The sequence below is a fragment of the Protopterus annectens genome, chromosome 2.part1 (genome assembly GCF_019279795.1).
Source record: "Protopterus annectens isolate FY-2018-M chromosome 2.part1, PAN1.0, whole genome shotgun sequence".
In the NCBI taxonomy this organism is placed as follows: domain Eukaryota; kingdom Metazoa; phylum Chordata; order Ceratodontiformes; family Protopteridae; genus Protopterus; species Protopterus annectens.
In genome coordinates, this window is record NC_056729.1 from 678787446 (window position 1) to 678806899 (window position 19454).

The 19454-nt window shown below is 39.0% G+C and overlaps 1 protein-coding gene across 3 annotated transcripts in view; it reads right to left on the reverse strand.

The window, feature by feature from the left end:
* MTUS1 (microtubule associated scaffold protein 1) overlaps window positions 1–19454 on the reverse strand; it is a 2531455-nt gene that overhangs the window by 130359 nt on the left and 2381642 nt on the right. For all 3 annotated transcript variants that reach the window (XM_044062416.1, XM_044062417.1, XM_044062418.1), the window contains one exon: window positions 9292–9408. In XM_044062416.1, the coding sequence (XP_043918351.1) occupies window positions 9292–9408 (117 nt within the window). The remainder of the gene's footprint in view (window positions 1–9291; window positions 9409–19454) is intronic.

Genomic DNA, 19454 nt, shown 5'->3' on the forward strand with positions numbered 1-19454 from the left:
GAGATCCAAAACTTGTCTCCAGTCCCCTATTTTCTTTGGCAAGTTCCAGACTTTCTCTGGTCTGGGGGGACCTCCTGGATGACTATTTTCTAGCAGCTTTTTATATCTCCAGTGCTGCTGCTTTCTTCTGACTAGGTGGAACATTGGGAATTCTGTGTACGGTTAAGACGGGGGTGTTATATAACCTCTGGAAATAGTCCTCTGTACCCATGTATCTTTTGTAATGTCCAGCTAGGCTCTCTGGTGCAGGGATAGGCGACCCCCAACTGCCTCCAGAGGTGGACAACCAGGCCTTCTTTCAAAAGTACTGTTAGGATTTGTCAGAGAAAGAATCTGCAGATCCTTGATTCTGCGGGCCTCCTCAGCTGCGCAGGCATCTCCCATTAGAGTGCCCCCTGCCGCTGGGTGAACTATCTCCACGTGTGTCATGGAAAAGACCCTGGGATTTTTTTGAGCCACATTTTTCAAACTCACTGATTAGAAGGTTCTCTGAGGAGTCGAAAACTGTACACCCACTGCAGACAGGGTCTTACCATCCTGCTCACACCTGGAGTGTGAGTCTAACTTTGTGGCCAAAAAACAACTTCCATCAAAGGGAGTATTGAAGGAAGAGGACTTTAAGGTCTCTGCAAAATCAGACAGGTACATCCAAGCATGTCTCCTAATGGACATGCCTGAACCTCCCCCACCCCCACCCTTGATGTACCTTCAGCTGGATGTGAAATGAGCCTACGGGACGAATTTGAAATGGACTATAAGGTAGCCAACTGTGAGGCAATAAAAGTCTCTGCCTCAGAAGTGATGGTCATGGAAACAGGTTTAGACAGCTCTGTAATAAAATCCCGCTTAAGTCTGGTGAAGTGGGCAAAATAAAAATAATTTAGTGACCTGACTGCAAAAGTCACTGAAGCATATACCTGCTTCCAAAATCTTCCCAACAACCTGGAGTCCCTGTTAGGGGGATGGACAGATGAAGTTCCATGAGTTCCCTTCATTGTGGCTGCCCCTAAAACTATGGCATCTACTAGTAGGCCCTTTGCTCCAGAATTATCTTCCTTTTGGTGGTGCCAGGACCCTGTCTGGTCTTGTGGGGACCTGCTCAACAGTGTTGGGTTCCTTCCACACTTGTCTAGAGATCAAATCAATGAGCTACCCAAGAGGTAGATGGGCCAGACCCAAAAGGCTCCCAGGAATGCAGATTCCTCTTGGGAAGGGTTATTGGTAGACCAACCACCTCTTTGCTTGAGGATCTTCAGGATGCCTCCAAAGAAGACACCATCATGTGGTTATCTTGGGGACCCTTTCCTCTCATCAAAATCAGTATTGTCTGTGACCAACTCCTAAGGAGAGTTTAAGTAACTCCTCTTGCATTTTCTCTTCTTAGGGACTTCTTCAGCGGGATGCTCTGGAGAACTATCAGAAGGTGGAGTATACCCTGCTAGAAAACTTGGAGACTTTAGGCTGGCTGTCCCCGTAGAGTAGTGTTGGGGCTCAGGGCACAAACACATATGACATTGGAAAGACTGATCCAGGAAAGGGGGGGGGGGTCATCCTTTCTCTAGAAGTAAACACACACTCCATTACGTCAAAGACAGAATGCTTCAGGGAGAAGCTGGTCAACAGTGCTTTGAAAACATACTTCCAGATGGTCGGGTCCCTCTGACCCGAAGGCAGGCCAACCAAAGCAGAGGTCAGAGCCAAGCTGTCCAAAGCTGAGGCTCTGAAAGACACAGGGCACCAACTTCAGAGTAGACTCCAACATCTGAGATCCTGCAGCTATGGCTCTGACACACTCAGAGCCAGTCCACTCAGAGAAGGTATCAGAGCAGAAGATGCAACAATCTTCGGATCCAACACGGACAGCTCCAGACATCTCAGATCCAGGAGCTCTGAAGTCAAAGGTTGGATTGGAAAAGGAGCCAAAATAGATGTAGTACTTGTGAAGGTCTCTGGATCCAGTGGGGTAGGAACCAGGAGAACTCCCATCTGAATTTCTGCTGACAGATTATGAGAAGGTTCAATAGTCGGGTCAAAGCTAGGAATACAGGATCCAGAAGGGTCCAGTGTACTCTACCTGGACTCCTCCTTATCTAATTTTTTGCAGGTTTGAGCTCCAGATAAAGTTTTCAACAACACAGTTGGTGGTAAAACTTTTCAAATTAGTTTATTTTTTTGTGGCCCACTAAAGCCCATGAATTAAAGGCCTTACAAATGAACAAAGAAAGAAAGTGGAAAAGGGATTGCCAACAACGGTAATTAAAGAAATTACCACAAAGGTATAAGAAAGAAAAAAATTTACGAACAATGGTAAACAATAAGTGTATGAAGGATAAAGGAGGAATATATTATATATCTAAAAAAGGTAATAAAATATGAAAATGCTATTTCTCTCAAATGCCACACCAAAGATCAAGAGTGATCACGCCCATATGCGAAGGTGTCAAACAAGACCAGAGGTATGGTAAGGGACTACAGCATTATGGGTAAGGGAGGAGTTCAAGAGGTTTAAGTATCCACGAGCTGTAAAAAAATCGGTCGAGTTGGATCGGAACCCACTAGTTGAGGAATGAATGAATGAAAACTGACATCAGCTCTAATTATACCTTTTTCTGGATGTCAGAAACTTGAAAGCAGTCCCAGTTAAAATGCTCCATCATGTAAACCACCATATCCTCAAAGGATAACTATTCCAAAGGGAAGTCAGATCTTAAGGACTCCTCCTCAGAACCATAGTCCAAAGGTGATGGCATTTGGGATGCGTAGGACAATGAATCCTCATCAGAGTCAGATTCCTCAGCAGAGGATTCAGGTTCCCTATATCTTTCAGAGGTACAGGACCAAGAAAGGGCAGGAATCAAAAAGCCTGGCTGGTCTCAAAACCATCAGGGCATTAAACAAGCCCTGCATATAATCCTGCTACTCTTTTTGAGGATCTTTGGGACTATGAGGAATGTGCTTAGTCTTCTCTCTCTCTTCATGAGGGGCAGGCTGGCTTTATCAAAGCTCAGTGGTTCACAACCCTGCTTTGACTTAATCAGGGTACCAAGAACTTCCTCTCTAAGATCTGAGGAATACACCTAGTCCTCTGATATCAACTGTGGCTCCTCCATGTCTGCTGTTTGCAAAGCCTCAGAGGACCCATGGGAAACTGGTTCCATGCTGGCCTCCAAGAGGGTCACAGCAGACGTCAGCACCGGGCAGTCTTCAGTGCTTCCATGCACCTTGAGAGGGATTTTTGCCAAAGGCTGGACAGTGGGAGTTCACAGATTGGTACCAGGCTATCGGCCCTAGGGCCTATACAAGCCTAGCCATAACAATTCCCTGGCTAATTCTTCCCACACTATTTACTTCCCTGGACCCCTGTCTAACAGAGCGACTGATGTGATCCCCGGTGTGAATTTCCTTTCTCCCATCCAATCGTCAAGATTCCTTTTGAACAGAGCCAAAGAGACACACTGACATGTATGGGCAGTCTATTCCAGAGTCTGAGGAGTCTCTGGGTCAGGAACCTATCCCTCCAGCATGTTTTGTTTATTGTGATGACAAGGTTTAGATCCCTGGAGCGTGTGGCTCTGACAGATTGGGATTTCTTTAAGTGTAGCATGTCCAACAGTTCTGGGTTTGACATGGCCTTGTATGTTAAGCAGAGATTGCCTCTGAGTAGACGATATGCGACAAGAGTATAGCTGACATTTTTTTAAGGCAGTCAGCGTAGGGCATCTGCTTTTGGCCTGTGATTCTTTTAGTGAGATATTTCTGAGGCCTTTCCAGTTTTTGCAGATGTCTTGAGAGGTACATACCAAATGGGACGTTGTATTCTATAATGGGTCTAATGAGGGATGAGTACAGTGGGACAATGACCTCCTTTTTTTCTGGATGAAAAGCCCTTAGTGATGAGGTGTGCCACATAGGATTTCCTGACTGTTGTGGAGATGTGGTTATCGAAAGTGAGACCACTGTCCACCTGTGTCCCTAAGTCTCTTATCACACTTACGGTGTTTAATGTACTGCCACCTATGTGGCAATTCACAGGTTCATGTTTTTTCCCCATAGGGGATTAACTATACATTTCTTGGCATTGAGCTTGAGCCCATGGCTCTGGCACCAAGCATCTGTTTCTGTAAGACCCTTTTGTAGAGTATCCACATCATTTGGGGATTCAATAATGGCTCCCAGTTTGCAGTAGTCTGCGAACTTTGATAGCCAGAGTCCCTTAGTGTTGGCCTGTACTTCAGAGAAGTAGATGCCAAACAAGAGTGGTCCCAGGAATGAACCCTTAAGTACTCCACTTTTCACATGTCTGGAGCTGGATTTGGAGTCGGCTACTTTTACAGTGTGGGTTTTGTCAGTAAGCCAGTTGGCAACCCATCGAGTGACATAGGGATTAATGCCCAGCTTAGTAAGTTTATTGACGATTCCAGAGTGGGGGATGGTGTCAAAGGCCTTGGCGAGGTCCAGATAGGATGTGTGGACCACCTTACCCTTGTCCACGGCTCTGGAGAATGATTCGAAGAAGTCAATCAGGTTCAGGAGACAAGATCGGTCTTTTTAAGAAACCCAAACTGGGTGGGGTCCAGTTTTTGAAGGTTGACAATGTCTTTGTTTATAAGTTCCATGATAATACGTTCCATGGCCTTGCAGATTAGGCTCATCAGACTGATGGGGCGGTAGTTCCTGGGATCCAAGGTGGATCCCCCCTTGTGGATCCCCCCTTGTGGAGTGGGTTAACTGTAGCTGTGTGCCACTCAGTGGGCATGAAGCCTGAGGTGAGGCTATGATTAAACATGACACAGGTGAGGTGCCAGTTCATTTTGTAGTTCATGCAGTACACAGCCCAGGATGTCATCTGGTCCCATGGATGATGTATTCTTAGCTTTGGAGAGTGTGTTTTTTTTACCTGTGTGGCCATTATTACCGGAATTTGGCAATCTTCTGATATTGAGATGGGCCGTTAAGGGGATGAGAGGGAGGTGAAGTTCGCACAGAATCGATCTGCCAGGATATTGGCAATATCCTTGGGATCAGTATATTTAATGCCATTCTGTTGTAGCTCAGAGCAGATCTGAGCATTGCCATTTAGATACTTGACATAGTTATAGAATGCCTTGTGGTTGTCTTTGGAATCTTTGGCAATTTTATTTTCGTAACTAGCTTTGGAGGATTTTATGAGGGATCTCAGCTTCTTACAGAGGCTGGCAAGGGAGTTTTTTGCATCCTGGGATTTTCCTCTTTTTTTGCAACAGTTTCTTCCTTCTGTTGTAAATTTATTTATGGAAGGGGACCACCAGATTAGCTTCCTTTTTTTGAAGGAGAGCATCTTGGTTCTATTCGGGATGGCACGATTCATGCATGAGTGGATGTGCTCTTACAGTGCCTTATTGTAGGATTCAGCAGTCGAACTTTCAGTTCCCATCTGCATGGGTGTCATGAAGTTTGTCACTTCTGACTTGAGTAGCATGAAGTTGGCTTTGGAGAAGTTTTTTTATGGATGTTTCCTTACTGGGGGTGGGGGGTGGGATGTGGAAGTTAAGGGTGATTAGCTTATGGTCAGACCTGACCAACAAGGGGGTGACTATGGGTGTGGAGCATCGATTTCCCATGTTGGTAATGACCAGGTCTAGGATATTGAAGCCCCTGGTGGGATTATGGATTAGTTGATCCAGGGCATTGGAATGTATGAATTCCACGAACCGTTGAGCAAAGGTGTTGGTGCACGAGTTTTCCCAGTTATTGGCAGGGTGGTTGAAATCACCAACTATTAGGGTATTTGGTTGTATCTTAATATTTTCCAGTATGTTTAGAAAGGTAGAGCGAGAATCTTGGGGCATGGTGGGGGCTCTGTAGCAAGCTACAATTTGGTTTGCAGTCTTACCTAGTGTTATACTTGCGCCTGGAGAATTTCAGAAGCATTGTGTTGGGCAACTTGCCTGGTGGTGTGAATATCCTTGGTGAATATGGACACTCCTCCACCTTTAGTGTTTCGGCCCTGGTTTGGTGGTCAAAAAGTGTGGTAAGGGTTGTAGCCTGGTATTGCAGGGGGGGTCTCTGGAGCCTTGAACCAGGTCTCAGTTACTGCACAGATATCAATGTTCTCCATTTTTAGGAGTGCCTCGAGAGAGTGCATTTTGAGGTTTAGACTTCAAGCACTGAGTAGCATTACATTCAGATTTTACATGCTTGTACCTGTTACGGTGGTGATTTTGTCCTTTGAACTTTGCCTAAAAAAGGCACTATAGGTCTAGCAAGAGCCTTGGCCAGTATCCTGAATCTCGGGGGCAACAGGTGCAGACCATCTCTGGCAAAGCATCGTGGTCTGTCGATCATATCATCCCAGGCAGACAGATACTGGATCCCCTTTGAATGACACCAGAAGCTTAGCCAATTGTTGAAGTCAATCATATCAAACCTCTATATTTTGGTCTTTTTTTCTTAAGAGGTGATTGTATCTTGGGGCAGGTGGATTTGTCTGGGGTACCCTAGGCCAACAACTTGAGACATTAGTTTTCACTATATCAAGACAAACGGAAAGAGAATACAGATTGCTGCAGTGTGTCTCTGGCACAAAAGTCTGACAAGCAGAACACAGAGTGTGGTCATTAGACGTGCCTAGGCAAAAACACTTGAGATGATCCTTATGGGGAATCTGCCTTCCACACTGACGTTTTCCTTTACTGGATGACAAACTCTCAAAGTGCACTATAAAAGAAAAGTAACCCCAACTGGGCACTTATCTGCAAAAGGCTTGTTATAACCAGCATATCGAATAATGTTCTGACCAACATACAACTATTGTGTTTAGACTGGTGACTAAGTAGTTCTGAGTTTGGAGCATCTGTACGTCACCTTTATGTCTTACGGTGACATGTGGAACACACGTCTAATGTACGACAGTAATATGAATTAATGACTTTGGTAAACTGACCAGATGTAAGGATATCCTTGGCAGGAGATCCCATAGGTTACGATACAGCAACGTTGATATGGAAGAACATCACAAGTGTCTTTGTAATATACTCTCTTTAATATGTACACCGTGCAGTACTGCTGCCTTCACCACTGCCATTTCACATTATGCAGAGTGATACTACACAGGGGACAAGTGATTATTCCCAGACCACTACTTTCTGTAAAATTCTACAGTCACCCAACACAGAGGGTACATTTTCCATTGATTCTTTCATCAAATGGGCATAACCTTGCATTATTTTTAAATTAAACACCACCTACTGACCATCTGTACATAATGTAAGCCACCACAGTTATTTATGGTGGCCAGCTCTGTCATTCATTAGATCACTCTATTAACTGATCTTTTCTTGCAAAATCCAATACCATATCTGACACAAATATAATAAACAAAACTTGACCTAGTACCGAATACCTTGGATTTCCACTGTTTACAGACTGTTCTTAGGATATCTCTCTATCCATCATAATGATTAGGCAAATGTCTCTCACTCACTCCTCTAATTTGGGCCTATCTGAAGTCGAGATGTACAACATTCACATGATTCACCTCTCCTGCCTTATTACTGATCTAATCACAGAGTAGATTAGGCTGAACAGGAAAAAGCTATTGAACATCAGCTAGAGAATTAATAGTAAGGATCTCCACCTATCCACCATTTAGGATCTTTTTCCATGACCTTCTCAAGTATGGAGAGTACATTTTTGGTCTATAATTTACTTGTCTCCTTTTCTTACCTCAACCTTTATGCAAAACAGACACTTTCTGCCAATCACAGCTCAAGCAGCACTATTCCAGTTACTGATGAAAGAGTATACAATTACACCACTGGTTCTCAAAATAAAATGGCCACCATTTTCAGCACGCTGTGATGCATCTCTCCTGGTATTTGTACACTACCTCCATATTTCATTCCATGCTACTTCCCATCACTCTTAGATCTGCCCATGTATTGATCGTTGGACCTAATTCTACCTTCCTTATCCCTACTGTCTTTTGAGCTTCAACATCTGAAGATAGGCAGCCCTTCTGACTAAAACACCCCATTACTATTTTAATCACCTTCAATGCACTTTGATGAAACATCCCCATGCATATAAATGCATAGAGGTGTGTGTATTTTTGGTGTTTGGATCAGGCCTCCAGCAATTCCATACAGAGCACCAGATTAGGTCTGTGAAGCACTATGTTCAGTGCACACATTTTGATTTTTCAGCTTTCAATGACAGCTGCTCTCCATAATGCTTTGTAACCTTACTAGGAGCAGCTAGCACAGCATGGCTTATAGAAAAGTTTAACTCACTTGCATGTTATTAGCTGATCTTTTCACTCCAAGGTATAAAACTGTCAGAGGACACTAGTCTCTATTTCACATAGTCACTGTAAGTATGAATCAAACAATGCAGCATAGTATAAAAGCTTTTATTTTTCATCATATAAACAGAAGTCAGTGTTTCAGTATTGTTAACCAAAAAGATAAGTTTAATAGTGGCATCTAAATCTAGCACTCGCCCTCCATTCTGATTTGAATAATCAGGCATTTGACAAACAGAAAAGGTCCACGGATTGTTAATAATACAGTTATGAATAATACTCATTATTTACGCTTCTGCAGGCTAAGCAAGGTGAGAAATAAAATAACTTTGAAGACTGTGTTTCCAAATGAACGCACACACAAAGTCGCCAAGCCTAACAAAGATAATCACATACCAAGTTCAAATCCAACAACTACAAATACCTGATATTACTAGACAACCACAGACTGTAGCCAGACTTAACAGCAAAGTACAAACACTGCTCAAAGCAGTGTGTCATTGCAAGTTCAAATCAAATCTGTATTGCACACTTGTTTGCAAATGCATGAAGTTTTGGTGAAAAAAAGCTGGTTTTGAAGCAGACTGCTGATTAACTTAGAGATAAACCTTAGTAATAAAGTTTCAGTTAGCTAAACTAATGTCTTCTGTCAGAGTAGTGCAGGATTAGAGAGAATGTATCACAGTACTTAAGTCACTGGTTTAGCTCCTGACCGGCATACCTTCTGATAAAGTCTTCATGTCATCTATGTATCAGATAATGAACATTTGAATGAAAAAGCAGCAAATGTATATGAACATTAATACTATTCTATCTAGTGAGTTACACTCCAAAGTCAAAAGTGTTTGGAAACCAGTACAGTGGAAATGCTGCAAAGCTACGATTGTTATACAGAATTAAAATATTTAGCTCTACTGCTGTTTTATTACATTGCAGGAAATGCAAACCTTGTTTTACACATTACATTTTATGTCTACAGAAAGCAGTTTTGCCATGCAGAAAATCCTCACCAGTTTATCCATAAACATCATCTTCTTGTCTTGCTCATGGAGCTTCTCGTTCTTTATTTCCAACACTGCTTTTAAACTCTCCAGCTCCTGTTCTAAATATACAAGCTGCGGGTTCTTCTACAGAGAGGAAAAATGTTAAATGAAAATTCGGTTGAAAGAAATGAGTCTATATAATGGATTTTTTCCAAATCAAACACGATAATTTTCAAGATTTTAAAATGCAATGGTTATACCTGGTAGCATTCCCACAGAAATTCAAATACAGAAAACTTTTTGGATAAGAATAATAATATATAAATCATCCTTATGTTAAACAATTTTACCAGCTTAATTTTTTAATTTGGTCATTCCATCAATATTAGTCAAATAAAAAAATCAAAAACGTGTGAAATGTGAACCAACTATTACAAGTATTGGCACTTCTGTCTCCAGGAATCCTTACTAACTACATTCAAACATATTCTTGCTCCTCATTCTGCAGTACTTCAGCTACCCTTCAGGGTGAAGAAACTGCAGTCCACCAAACAATTCTTGGAAATTACTTGGTTTCAATTTTAGTTTTTAAACAACTTTAGTTATAGATATCCATTTACACATTAAGGAATCAAAAGTTGATGCATGTGTGGGGGTGGGTGAGCAAGCATAATTATACAAGTATGACAAGATACGGAAAATACCAAGCATCAAAATGGAAGCACAACAAAAACTACAAAAAAAAACCATCATATCACATTCCTAAGTATGTTAAGCAGTTTTGCTCAATTACAGGTTAATGATATCCATATACCAAATAATTTCTAGTTGCTCTTTAGAAACTGAAAGGTCAGCTGTACAAATGCCATCCGCACAGTAAGTGATGAACCAACTGCAGCATGGGTTCATCAGGCTCACTGTTGCAAGATCATGCACCTTCACTCCATCCATCAACCCATCCTTTACTCTGAATTAAAGATTCCTATTCTTTTCAATGGAATGCAGTTAAGAGTATACTCTCTACTGAATCATGTATTAAGCAGTTTATATCATGTTTTGATGAATGGGCCATTTTATTCTTGGTTTTCTACTCTAACTAGCAAAGCTCCACTGCACCACCTTACTTGTGCTATTTTATCCTTGCCCTTAACACTAACCCTATACATTATGCCACTAAAATCGCTCTCATTGTACTACTATTCAAAGTGCACCTAAACTTTTTTTAACCATTCAGAAAAAGAGACAGTTTCCTTTTTCAATTGGTGTTCCTTTAGATATTTTAATGTGAGGTAAATCTGCTGCTGACATGGAGGTATCAACATAAATTAATATGTCAAGATTTCCTAATATACTTGCATATATCTACATTTCTCTATATCCATTATAAACACACATCTATGTATCTATATCTATCTCTCTATATATCTATTTATATACATCTATATCTAACTCTATCTCTATATACCTATATGGGTGGCCACAATGGTGCAGTGGCTACCATTGTTGCCTCACAGCAAGAGGTTCTCAGGTTCGATTATCAGCTGGGTGCCTTCTGTGTGGAGTCTGCATGTTCTCCCTGCAGTCATGTGGGTTTCCTCCGGGTGCTCCAGTTTCCTCTCACATTTCAGAGACATGCTGTAGCTGAATTGGACACACTAAATTGGCCATAGGTGCACAAGTGAGCTGGAGAAATGAACTACAGCAGCAGGGTTTGCCACCAAGTGGTGCAAACCTTGGCTCGAGATGCATGTCACTGTTGAAAGTGAAACCCTGATTCCCTGTGCAAAATGGGAAAAGGGGTTGAGGATGAATAGATATATGTTTTATATATATATATATATATATATATATATATATATATATACACACACACACACACACACATATATGTATAGATATCAATTATACATATGCACATAAATATATATACAAAGTCAATATATGGGCATGTACTATATATAGTTATGTAGGCAGATGTACAGGGTCCCTGTCAATACAGATAGCACAATCTATTGAAAGGATAAAGTGAGTCTTCTGTTTTTCAATTGAATTGTACAGGTTATAGGTCACATTAAAGGTGGGTAAAATTTTGAAATGATTTATTGTGGTCTCATTTTTTATAACAAAAACCTGGCATTTTAACAAGGGGGTGTAAACTTTGTGTGCACTGTATGTGTGCGTATGTCTGCATGTCCAGTCATGTATTTGTACACACAGACAAGCAAGATGTAGTGTATGCCTGGAACTATAACTCCATCTATTCCCAAATGAATTTTGTTTAAGTTGGGGTGAACAGAATGGCTCAACATTGTTTTTTCAGCAATGTTCTTTGCCACTGGCACAAAATAAACTAAAAAGTAACATACTTGTATAAAAGTGTGAATTATAAGATCTGAAGTGATTATACTGCTGAAATCTATAGGCCAGCCTCGACTACTAAACATATATGAGGCTACAGAGATTGCAAACAGACACAATAAAGGTTTCAGGGTGGTCACAACATCTGAATATTAATTTAACTAACAACATGTGCAATCAGATTAAAAATGACAAGAAACAAAGAACAAATAGCTATATTAACAGAAATTACAGAACTAGATGAAGTAGAAATTGATATTAAAACATTTGCTCACCTCTAAACAGTAAAAATGAAAGCAATCAAAATGATGCAAGCTGCGATTGTTCTGGAAAGGGGAAACATATTTCGCATTTTACTCTGGATTAAGTTCCAGGCTTAGGTTGAGAGGGAAATTCTTGAAAAGGCCCATTTGTAAACAGCCAGCCAAAAAGGGTGTTCAATCAAGAAGCAAGCACTGTGGTGATTATTCCTCACAGAAGTAAGTATATTTTGCCTGTAAACATTTTACCAGTGGTGTGTAGTATTTCCAGTGTAGTTTAAATGTAGTAAACTGAAATGTAAAGTAGCATGAACAATTACTGGTAGTCAATGAGAGAGAGAGAGAAAAAAAGACTGGGGTGTTCTACTCAGGTGGGAATAGTATCAAGTAAAAAAACTACAATTTTTAAAATACATGTGTTGCACTCAGAGTTCAGAGCAATTAGGAGTGTGTACTCCAGCTATGGTATCAAAGGCTGATTCCTCATATCAAAGGATGAGAAACTAGCTAATCTGTACAATACCTAGTTGGTTTGGCAGCTTGTCAACAATGATGCCTTTGTGAGATTAAGATGACAAGTATCTGTACCTCTATTGCTATTGTCACTTGTTAAAGTTAATGAACAATGTTCTGACTTTTAAAGCAGGATTGTTTGAGGGCAGTAGACTATAGAATTATTAAGTAAATGGAATATTATTGTCATTTTTATTTCCTTTTCTTTCTACAAAGAAGTTTTTAATTAAGATTCATGGAATCCTATTAGGTAGTTTTTTAATGTCCCTTAAATTCAATAATACCAATTCACAAGTCATACACAATGTTTTATATTATACATAAAATTTATACTACATGCACTTTATATTTATATTCATATTTATTTATTTATATATTTATATATTTATACATATTTAGTTATTATTTAAACATCCAAGTATTTATTATATATTACATATGAATAATTTCTTATTTTTGCATATTAAGATAGGTAACTATGAAGTTTATAAAACTAAGTATTTAAGATGTTTTTAATGTTTTTATATATTGTATGTAATTGTACGTCTTTATTTATTAAATGAATGAATAGAAAAGTTTAGTATGAAAGCTTAATGTCAAGTATCTCCTATTACGTAAATCATATAAAACACATATAAAAATGTATGTTTTTGGAACGGAGATTTGTGAACATCTAGGAGATCTTGAATAATGAAAGTAATACTCATGAATATTCATGAGAAAGTGAAGCCGATAGGGCATTTTAAAATGTGGAAATCAATTGTCATTGGTATTTTTCCTTAATTGTAAAGGAAATAAGATATCTAAACGTTATTAGCACAACTTCCTAATATCTGATGAAGTCCCACATAGTGAGACGAAAACGCAATTATCATTATTTGGAAGAGCGTTAATTTATTGTGTGGTTTGCTTAATAAATTGTGGAATTATCCATCTGGCTGCCTGGAGGTACTTTTGAGCACTTAGCGTCACTAGCAGCACTAACTTTTGTATTTCTTGGTTGTTTCGCTGTGGATGCTTTTGCACTACGAAGGTTATTAGTAGGATTGTTTTTGTCTCGAGGCGGTACCATTTACCATTAAATATGTTTTGTGTTAATTGTGTGCGTTCTGACTGACATTCAACCATCTGTTGAAAACAGAGTTGTCCTCCTGAAGTTCATCTTGGAACAAGCAAAACCTTGTACTACCAGATACCATAAATACCCATAAATGGACATTACAATTAGCTTGCAAGTTGCATTATACTTGGTTTCCTATGGACTGAGTATATGACTTCAGGGTGAGAACACAATACATGTTTATTGCGAAATAAATATGTCAATAATATATCTACATTGAGCTATTACAGCAGATGTGATAATCGTATATATTTCTCCAGAAAAGGACATTATCTTACTGAAAATGATGCTACCATCAAAACTTAATGTACTAACAATGGCAATGTGGTGTGGACAACGTCAGCACCGATTTGCACTTGAATACTTAAGGACAGAATGAGTGTTAAGTGCATTCTGTACCTGAACTTCCAAGCAGAACATTTATTTGGACTGCAGGTTACAGATTGCTATCCCTGTCAAAGATTGATATCGGAGTATAGGCAAAGAAAAGGGAATAAGGGGATCCTAAGTGAAAGAGCAGCACTGGCAGAGTTATGTATAATCTAGAACAGAAACTTCTGCTAAACAAGGGATAAAGACTCTGCATGATAACTACAGGAATCACAGTAGATTAGAAAGGATTGGGAAGAGAAACTGGATAAGCAATTCACAAAGAAACAATGGAAGGACATATGTATGGCTCCTAAATGTGCAAAGTCTAAAAGATTAAAGATTTTTGCTTGGAAATGTTTGCATAGGTATTTTTATACTCCAAGCAGACTCTGAAGAATTTTTCCTCAGGTAGATTATAAATGCTTGAGATGTGACTTGGCAGACTTTCAAAATTCCCTGTAGACCACTCTGTCAGAAACACTGCGCTAACAAATTGGTGTAACCAAAGAATTTTTTTTTTGAGATACGATACAGAAACTGAATTGCCTAGACACAGTAAGGCTTTGCTCAGTATAACTTTGATGACTGCCAGGAAAGAATTACTAGAAGATGGAAATCAAAGTCTAAACCAACTGTACTCGAAGAAGTGACTATAGTAACAGAGAGAAAAGAACTGAAAGTGGGATCTTTAGGCATAGAAAAGGTAGGAATTATAGGAACAATACATGCAGGACAATGCTTTGCAGGAGGAACAAGGTGTAAAGGAAGGCAGGAATTTTGAGTTGTGTAATGGTCGAATGACCATATCCGATTATCTGTCATGTAGAATGTCTGCAACTGAAAACAGGTCACTATGTTTTTTTTCATTTATACAAATGTAGGACTGGCTATGTCTAAGTGATAATCCAATAAAGATGCTTCTTGTTTAAAAAAGGACAAAGGAACAAACAGAAAAAAATCTGAAATTACATTAGGAAATTTAATGACTGGAAGCTACAAAGCAGCATTTAAAGATGGAAGATGTTACGAGCCTATAATACACAAATTATAGAGATGGAATGGTTTACAAAAGGGATAGTCGGCAGTAATTTAGCTATGGAACAGTACTGAAAGAATTTCCTTTTATCTGGAGACTTTTTGAAATAAGTGGATGGTGGACAATGTTGGAAGACAATTTAAGGATTAAAGAAATAAGAAACAAAAATACACTGCTCTAGAGTTATAGAAATAATTAGATTACAGAAGAAAATGGGACAAATGAACTGCCTCGATCTGGAGGGAGATTTGATTAACATGTGTGTATTTGTATCAGAGTATGTGGCAACAGAAGCTGTATATGAACTGCTGCAGTACTTAAAAGATGCAGTATGCACAATCCAGTGCAATTGGGCAGTACTGGCTTTAATGTGTAAGAAAATTTTAACAATAAAAAATATAAAAACTCTGACAAGTACTATATGGCATCCTTGTCTGGCACCGCAGAAAAAACAGTTTTTCCAATGCTGCATTTAAGTGTTAATAAATGTACATGGATGGTACCTAAACAAGGACATTTTTTTTTTTAATATTTATTTACTTATTTAATATTTTGTTAAACGGGAAAGTCAGACTTGGAACGAAGCCCATTTTCAGCGGAGGCCCAGGGAGGAGGACTCCAGACGCATGTCTTTGTAACGTGGGAAGAAAATGGAGCACCCGGAGGAAACCCACACGAACGCAGGGAGGACATGCAGACTCCGCACAGAAGGCACCTCCAGCAAGAATCAAACTGGAGAACCTCTTGCTGTGAGGCGACAACACTATCGCTGCACCACTATGCCGTCAATTCTTCTCAACATGCAATGATTTGTTTCCATACTGATTTTTCAAATGCAGAACTACAGAGTTTCAATTTATTCTGAAATCCAGGAAACAGATTTGTAAGTAAATAAAATATGCTTCCTCTTGGGAATAAAATTCCCCTTCTAAGCAATCCAAAGGTTCAAATGCCTGTGTTTTTAAAAATCTCTGTCCAGGCCAGGTTAGCACTCCTCTCCAATTTCCAATTTCCCACTTAATGTCCAAGTCCAATATCAGAACGTGAAGGGTGAAAGAGTGATAGCAACAGTTAACAGTAGTAACTGTTTCAAATAATTATAAGATACCTGAAAATACACTAAATTCTGTTGATAAGCTGGGCCCTTACAATATCCTTTAGATACCTTCTTTTCTTGTATGCTAGGCCCATGCAACATACCTTTTCACAAGCCTCATTTTCCTATTCCCCATCCACAATTCACCCATTAAATGCTTATAAAACTGGCATACAATAGTAATACATGATAATAATGTGAAAACTATTTGGAGAAGAGGATTTTTGCTGATCCACCAATCGGCTTTTAATCGAATGCTGTTCATTCAAAAAAAAAAAAAAAAAAAAAAAAAAAAAAAATATATATATATATATATATATATATATATATATTTATATAAAGATTAAAAAAATGATTTCAGAAAAGCATTCGAGGTTGGTTTTGCTGATAACTGCTACTACTTCTGGTACCTCAGTACCACAATCAGCAAAACCAACCTCAAAGTGCTTTTCTGAAATCAACCTATTTCTTTTGCAAAGTTTTCATTCGTCTTAGAGTGACTCAATAAAAAGCATTCTTTAAAAAAAGTTTTTTTTTTAATTTATATTTTATTTCTTTTTAGTTTTTAATTAAAATGTGTGCCCTTCTGTGGTTCTGTCACGTTCCCTGATAAGCACACTAAGCAGGCAATCAGCCAGACAGTGCAAAAAAAACGCTGACGAGAAGCTCAGTGTTTTTTTCTGCTGTCTTGCGAGGAACATGAGAGAACCAGAGAGGAATGTTCTTTTATTTTGGAATATGAATATTAATTCACTGTACTGTTATGTCATCGTCCTCTTCCAGCAATAACACATTAATGTAATGTTACCTGGATATCACAAAATATTGCTTGAATTTTCAATTTTACATCTGTAGGGTGCATGAAATTTGATGGAGGGAGTGACTAGTGGGAGAGCGGAGCGTGCTTTCAACAGCCTACAGGGTGCAGAAGAACATTTTTAACATAAAATGAATTATGTTACTTTTTGATTATATTACTAAAGGTATGTGGCAGCTGGGGTAACTATTTTGGAGTTCCATTGCTGGTTAAAGATCTGTGAGGTTTTACATCAGATTCAAAAGTTGGGTCCATTTTCTTCATAGTCCAAGCACTCTGAAGCAACAGGTATGAACATTAGCTCATATACATTACCGACATTGGTTTCTTTTAGAGGAGTTCTTATCTTTGTAATCGCCTATGGTTGTCCAGCTTTCTGGACAAGTTACCCCTCCTAAGGGTTTTATGAAATTTGCATATGTAGGTGCTGACACTATCCTTAACTGCATCCGTCTTGCTTAGTAGGCAAAGTGCTTTCCCAGTTTGTGAATATGGAAATCTTGACATGTTCCTTGTAATTTTGTATGCAGTGGTAGCTTTTGGTTCGATATTTATTTGTATACATCTAATATCAAGCCCAGGATCTCCATGAATTCTGAGCTTACGGATATTTGGCTTCTTGTGCATTCTTAGCAAAAATTTGAGAGAATCAGCAAAGCCACAGGGAATGTGTGCGCATGCGTCTATTGTCTCGCTAATGACAGAGGGGCAATATTGAGTAAAATATTGTCCCTCTGTCATTATTTTTATTTTTTAGTCTAAGTAAAATATTTCTCTGGTGTCATTAGCGAGGAACTCTGCATTTTTTCCGCTGTCTCGCTAATGACAAGAGGGACAATATTTTAAAGACTAAAATATTGGCCTTCCGTCATTATTAAAATGCTTTTTATTGAAATTGGCTTAGAGAGACAGAACCAGACAGGGACCGAGAGAGAGAGCCACAAAGCCAATTTCAATAAAAAGCATTCTAAAAAGTCACAGCACACTCTTCACTGATCACAAAATAAGATTTTTCTTTTTTTTTTTTTTGCAGGGCAAACTCCTCATGAACTCCACCCCCCAATGTAGGAGGGGATACCACCTACCCACCCTCCAACTTATATATATCAATACATATCAACAGAGAACCACACAACAGTTGGGAAAAGTGCAGCCTCAAAGATTACCTAGACTATAAAGGCAAGAGATGAATGCTTTGATCTTTTGCTATCCGTATTGTATTTTCCGCTTAGTATTTTTTCCTTAACTGCTTCAGTGATACATTACTAACCTGATTGTATGCTTGTTAAAAATGAACCAAACCAAGAAGAAAGTTCATAGTGTGCAGGGTGTGATGTTCATGTCCCAAATTAAGTTATGCACTTAGTTCACTTAATAAAAATCGAACTGTAAAATACGTGCTACAAAATAATCAAATAGAAAATAGCAGGTAGTCCACAGGTGAGTTAAAAATGGAATATCCTTTACTGAAACCCAAAACAAGCAATCCTAGTTGATAATGAAAAACATCAAATGTTTATAACAGAGAATACATGCAACACATCACGGTGTATCTGCACTATATTGACAATATTTTTAATGTGTGGAAATGAGACAGTGTTAAATTAGAAGACTATCAGCTATCTGAATCAAATCACCAGCTTCCTGTGTTTCACACCTCTTCCCACAGCCTCACCTCAGCAGTCTTCTTAGATATGCAGATTACTAAAAACTTGGACCAAGGTAAAATTGACATAGATCTTTGCAGAAAATCTACCAGAGTAAACCTTGTGCTATACGAGTGTCTCCACCCCACCAGGACGAAACACAATGTTAAGTCCCAGGGCTATAGGTTGGCTAGGATCACCACAAAAATTAAACCTTTCCTTAAGAACATAAATGCACTTGAAAATGATTTTTTGATGAGGAAGATGTAAAAGCAATATGTTAAGAAGCATTTTGGAACCTATAATTGAACTAAAAAGTACAAATGCACCAGCACTTAACAGGCCTTATAGGAGGATGCTGAGAAATATATGGACAACAAATCTAGACAGTTGTATCTTGACTTTTACTGTGGACTATTACAGTATCATTAATCTTATTAGAGAGAGAGAGAACCGGGCCATAATTACTGAAAGCTCATATTTAATGAACACCCTTGGAGAAGCTCCTTTCATTGTGTATTGGAAAGCCAGAAACATCAGGAGTTAGATTGAAGGTAGGCCCAGACCATTGTTAAAATGCACCAAAAAGTGTAGAACCAAGGCCCAGACCATTGGTAAAATGCACCAAAAAGTGTAGAACCAACAGTATCTTTTGTCAGTACATACAGGAGGGAGACATGTTTTTCTGCCCTTATTTAAAGAAAATTACTAAAACCAACACAGGTGGTGACTAACAACACGGCTAACTGCAATAACTGTGAAGCATTTATGTGGGGAAAACACTCAACAGACTTAAAAGGAGGATTTCTGCCATCCTTCTGAAATCAGAGGCAACAATAATGCACCGTCTCTGCACCTGCAGCTACACAAAAGACACACTGGCTTTAAATTTTAAATTACTATGTGGACCTTTCGGAAGTGGAAATAAACATCCCTAATATTTTAGAAAAAAGTGAACTACTGTGGCAGTCG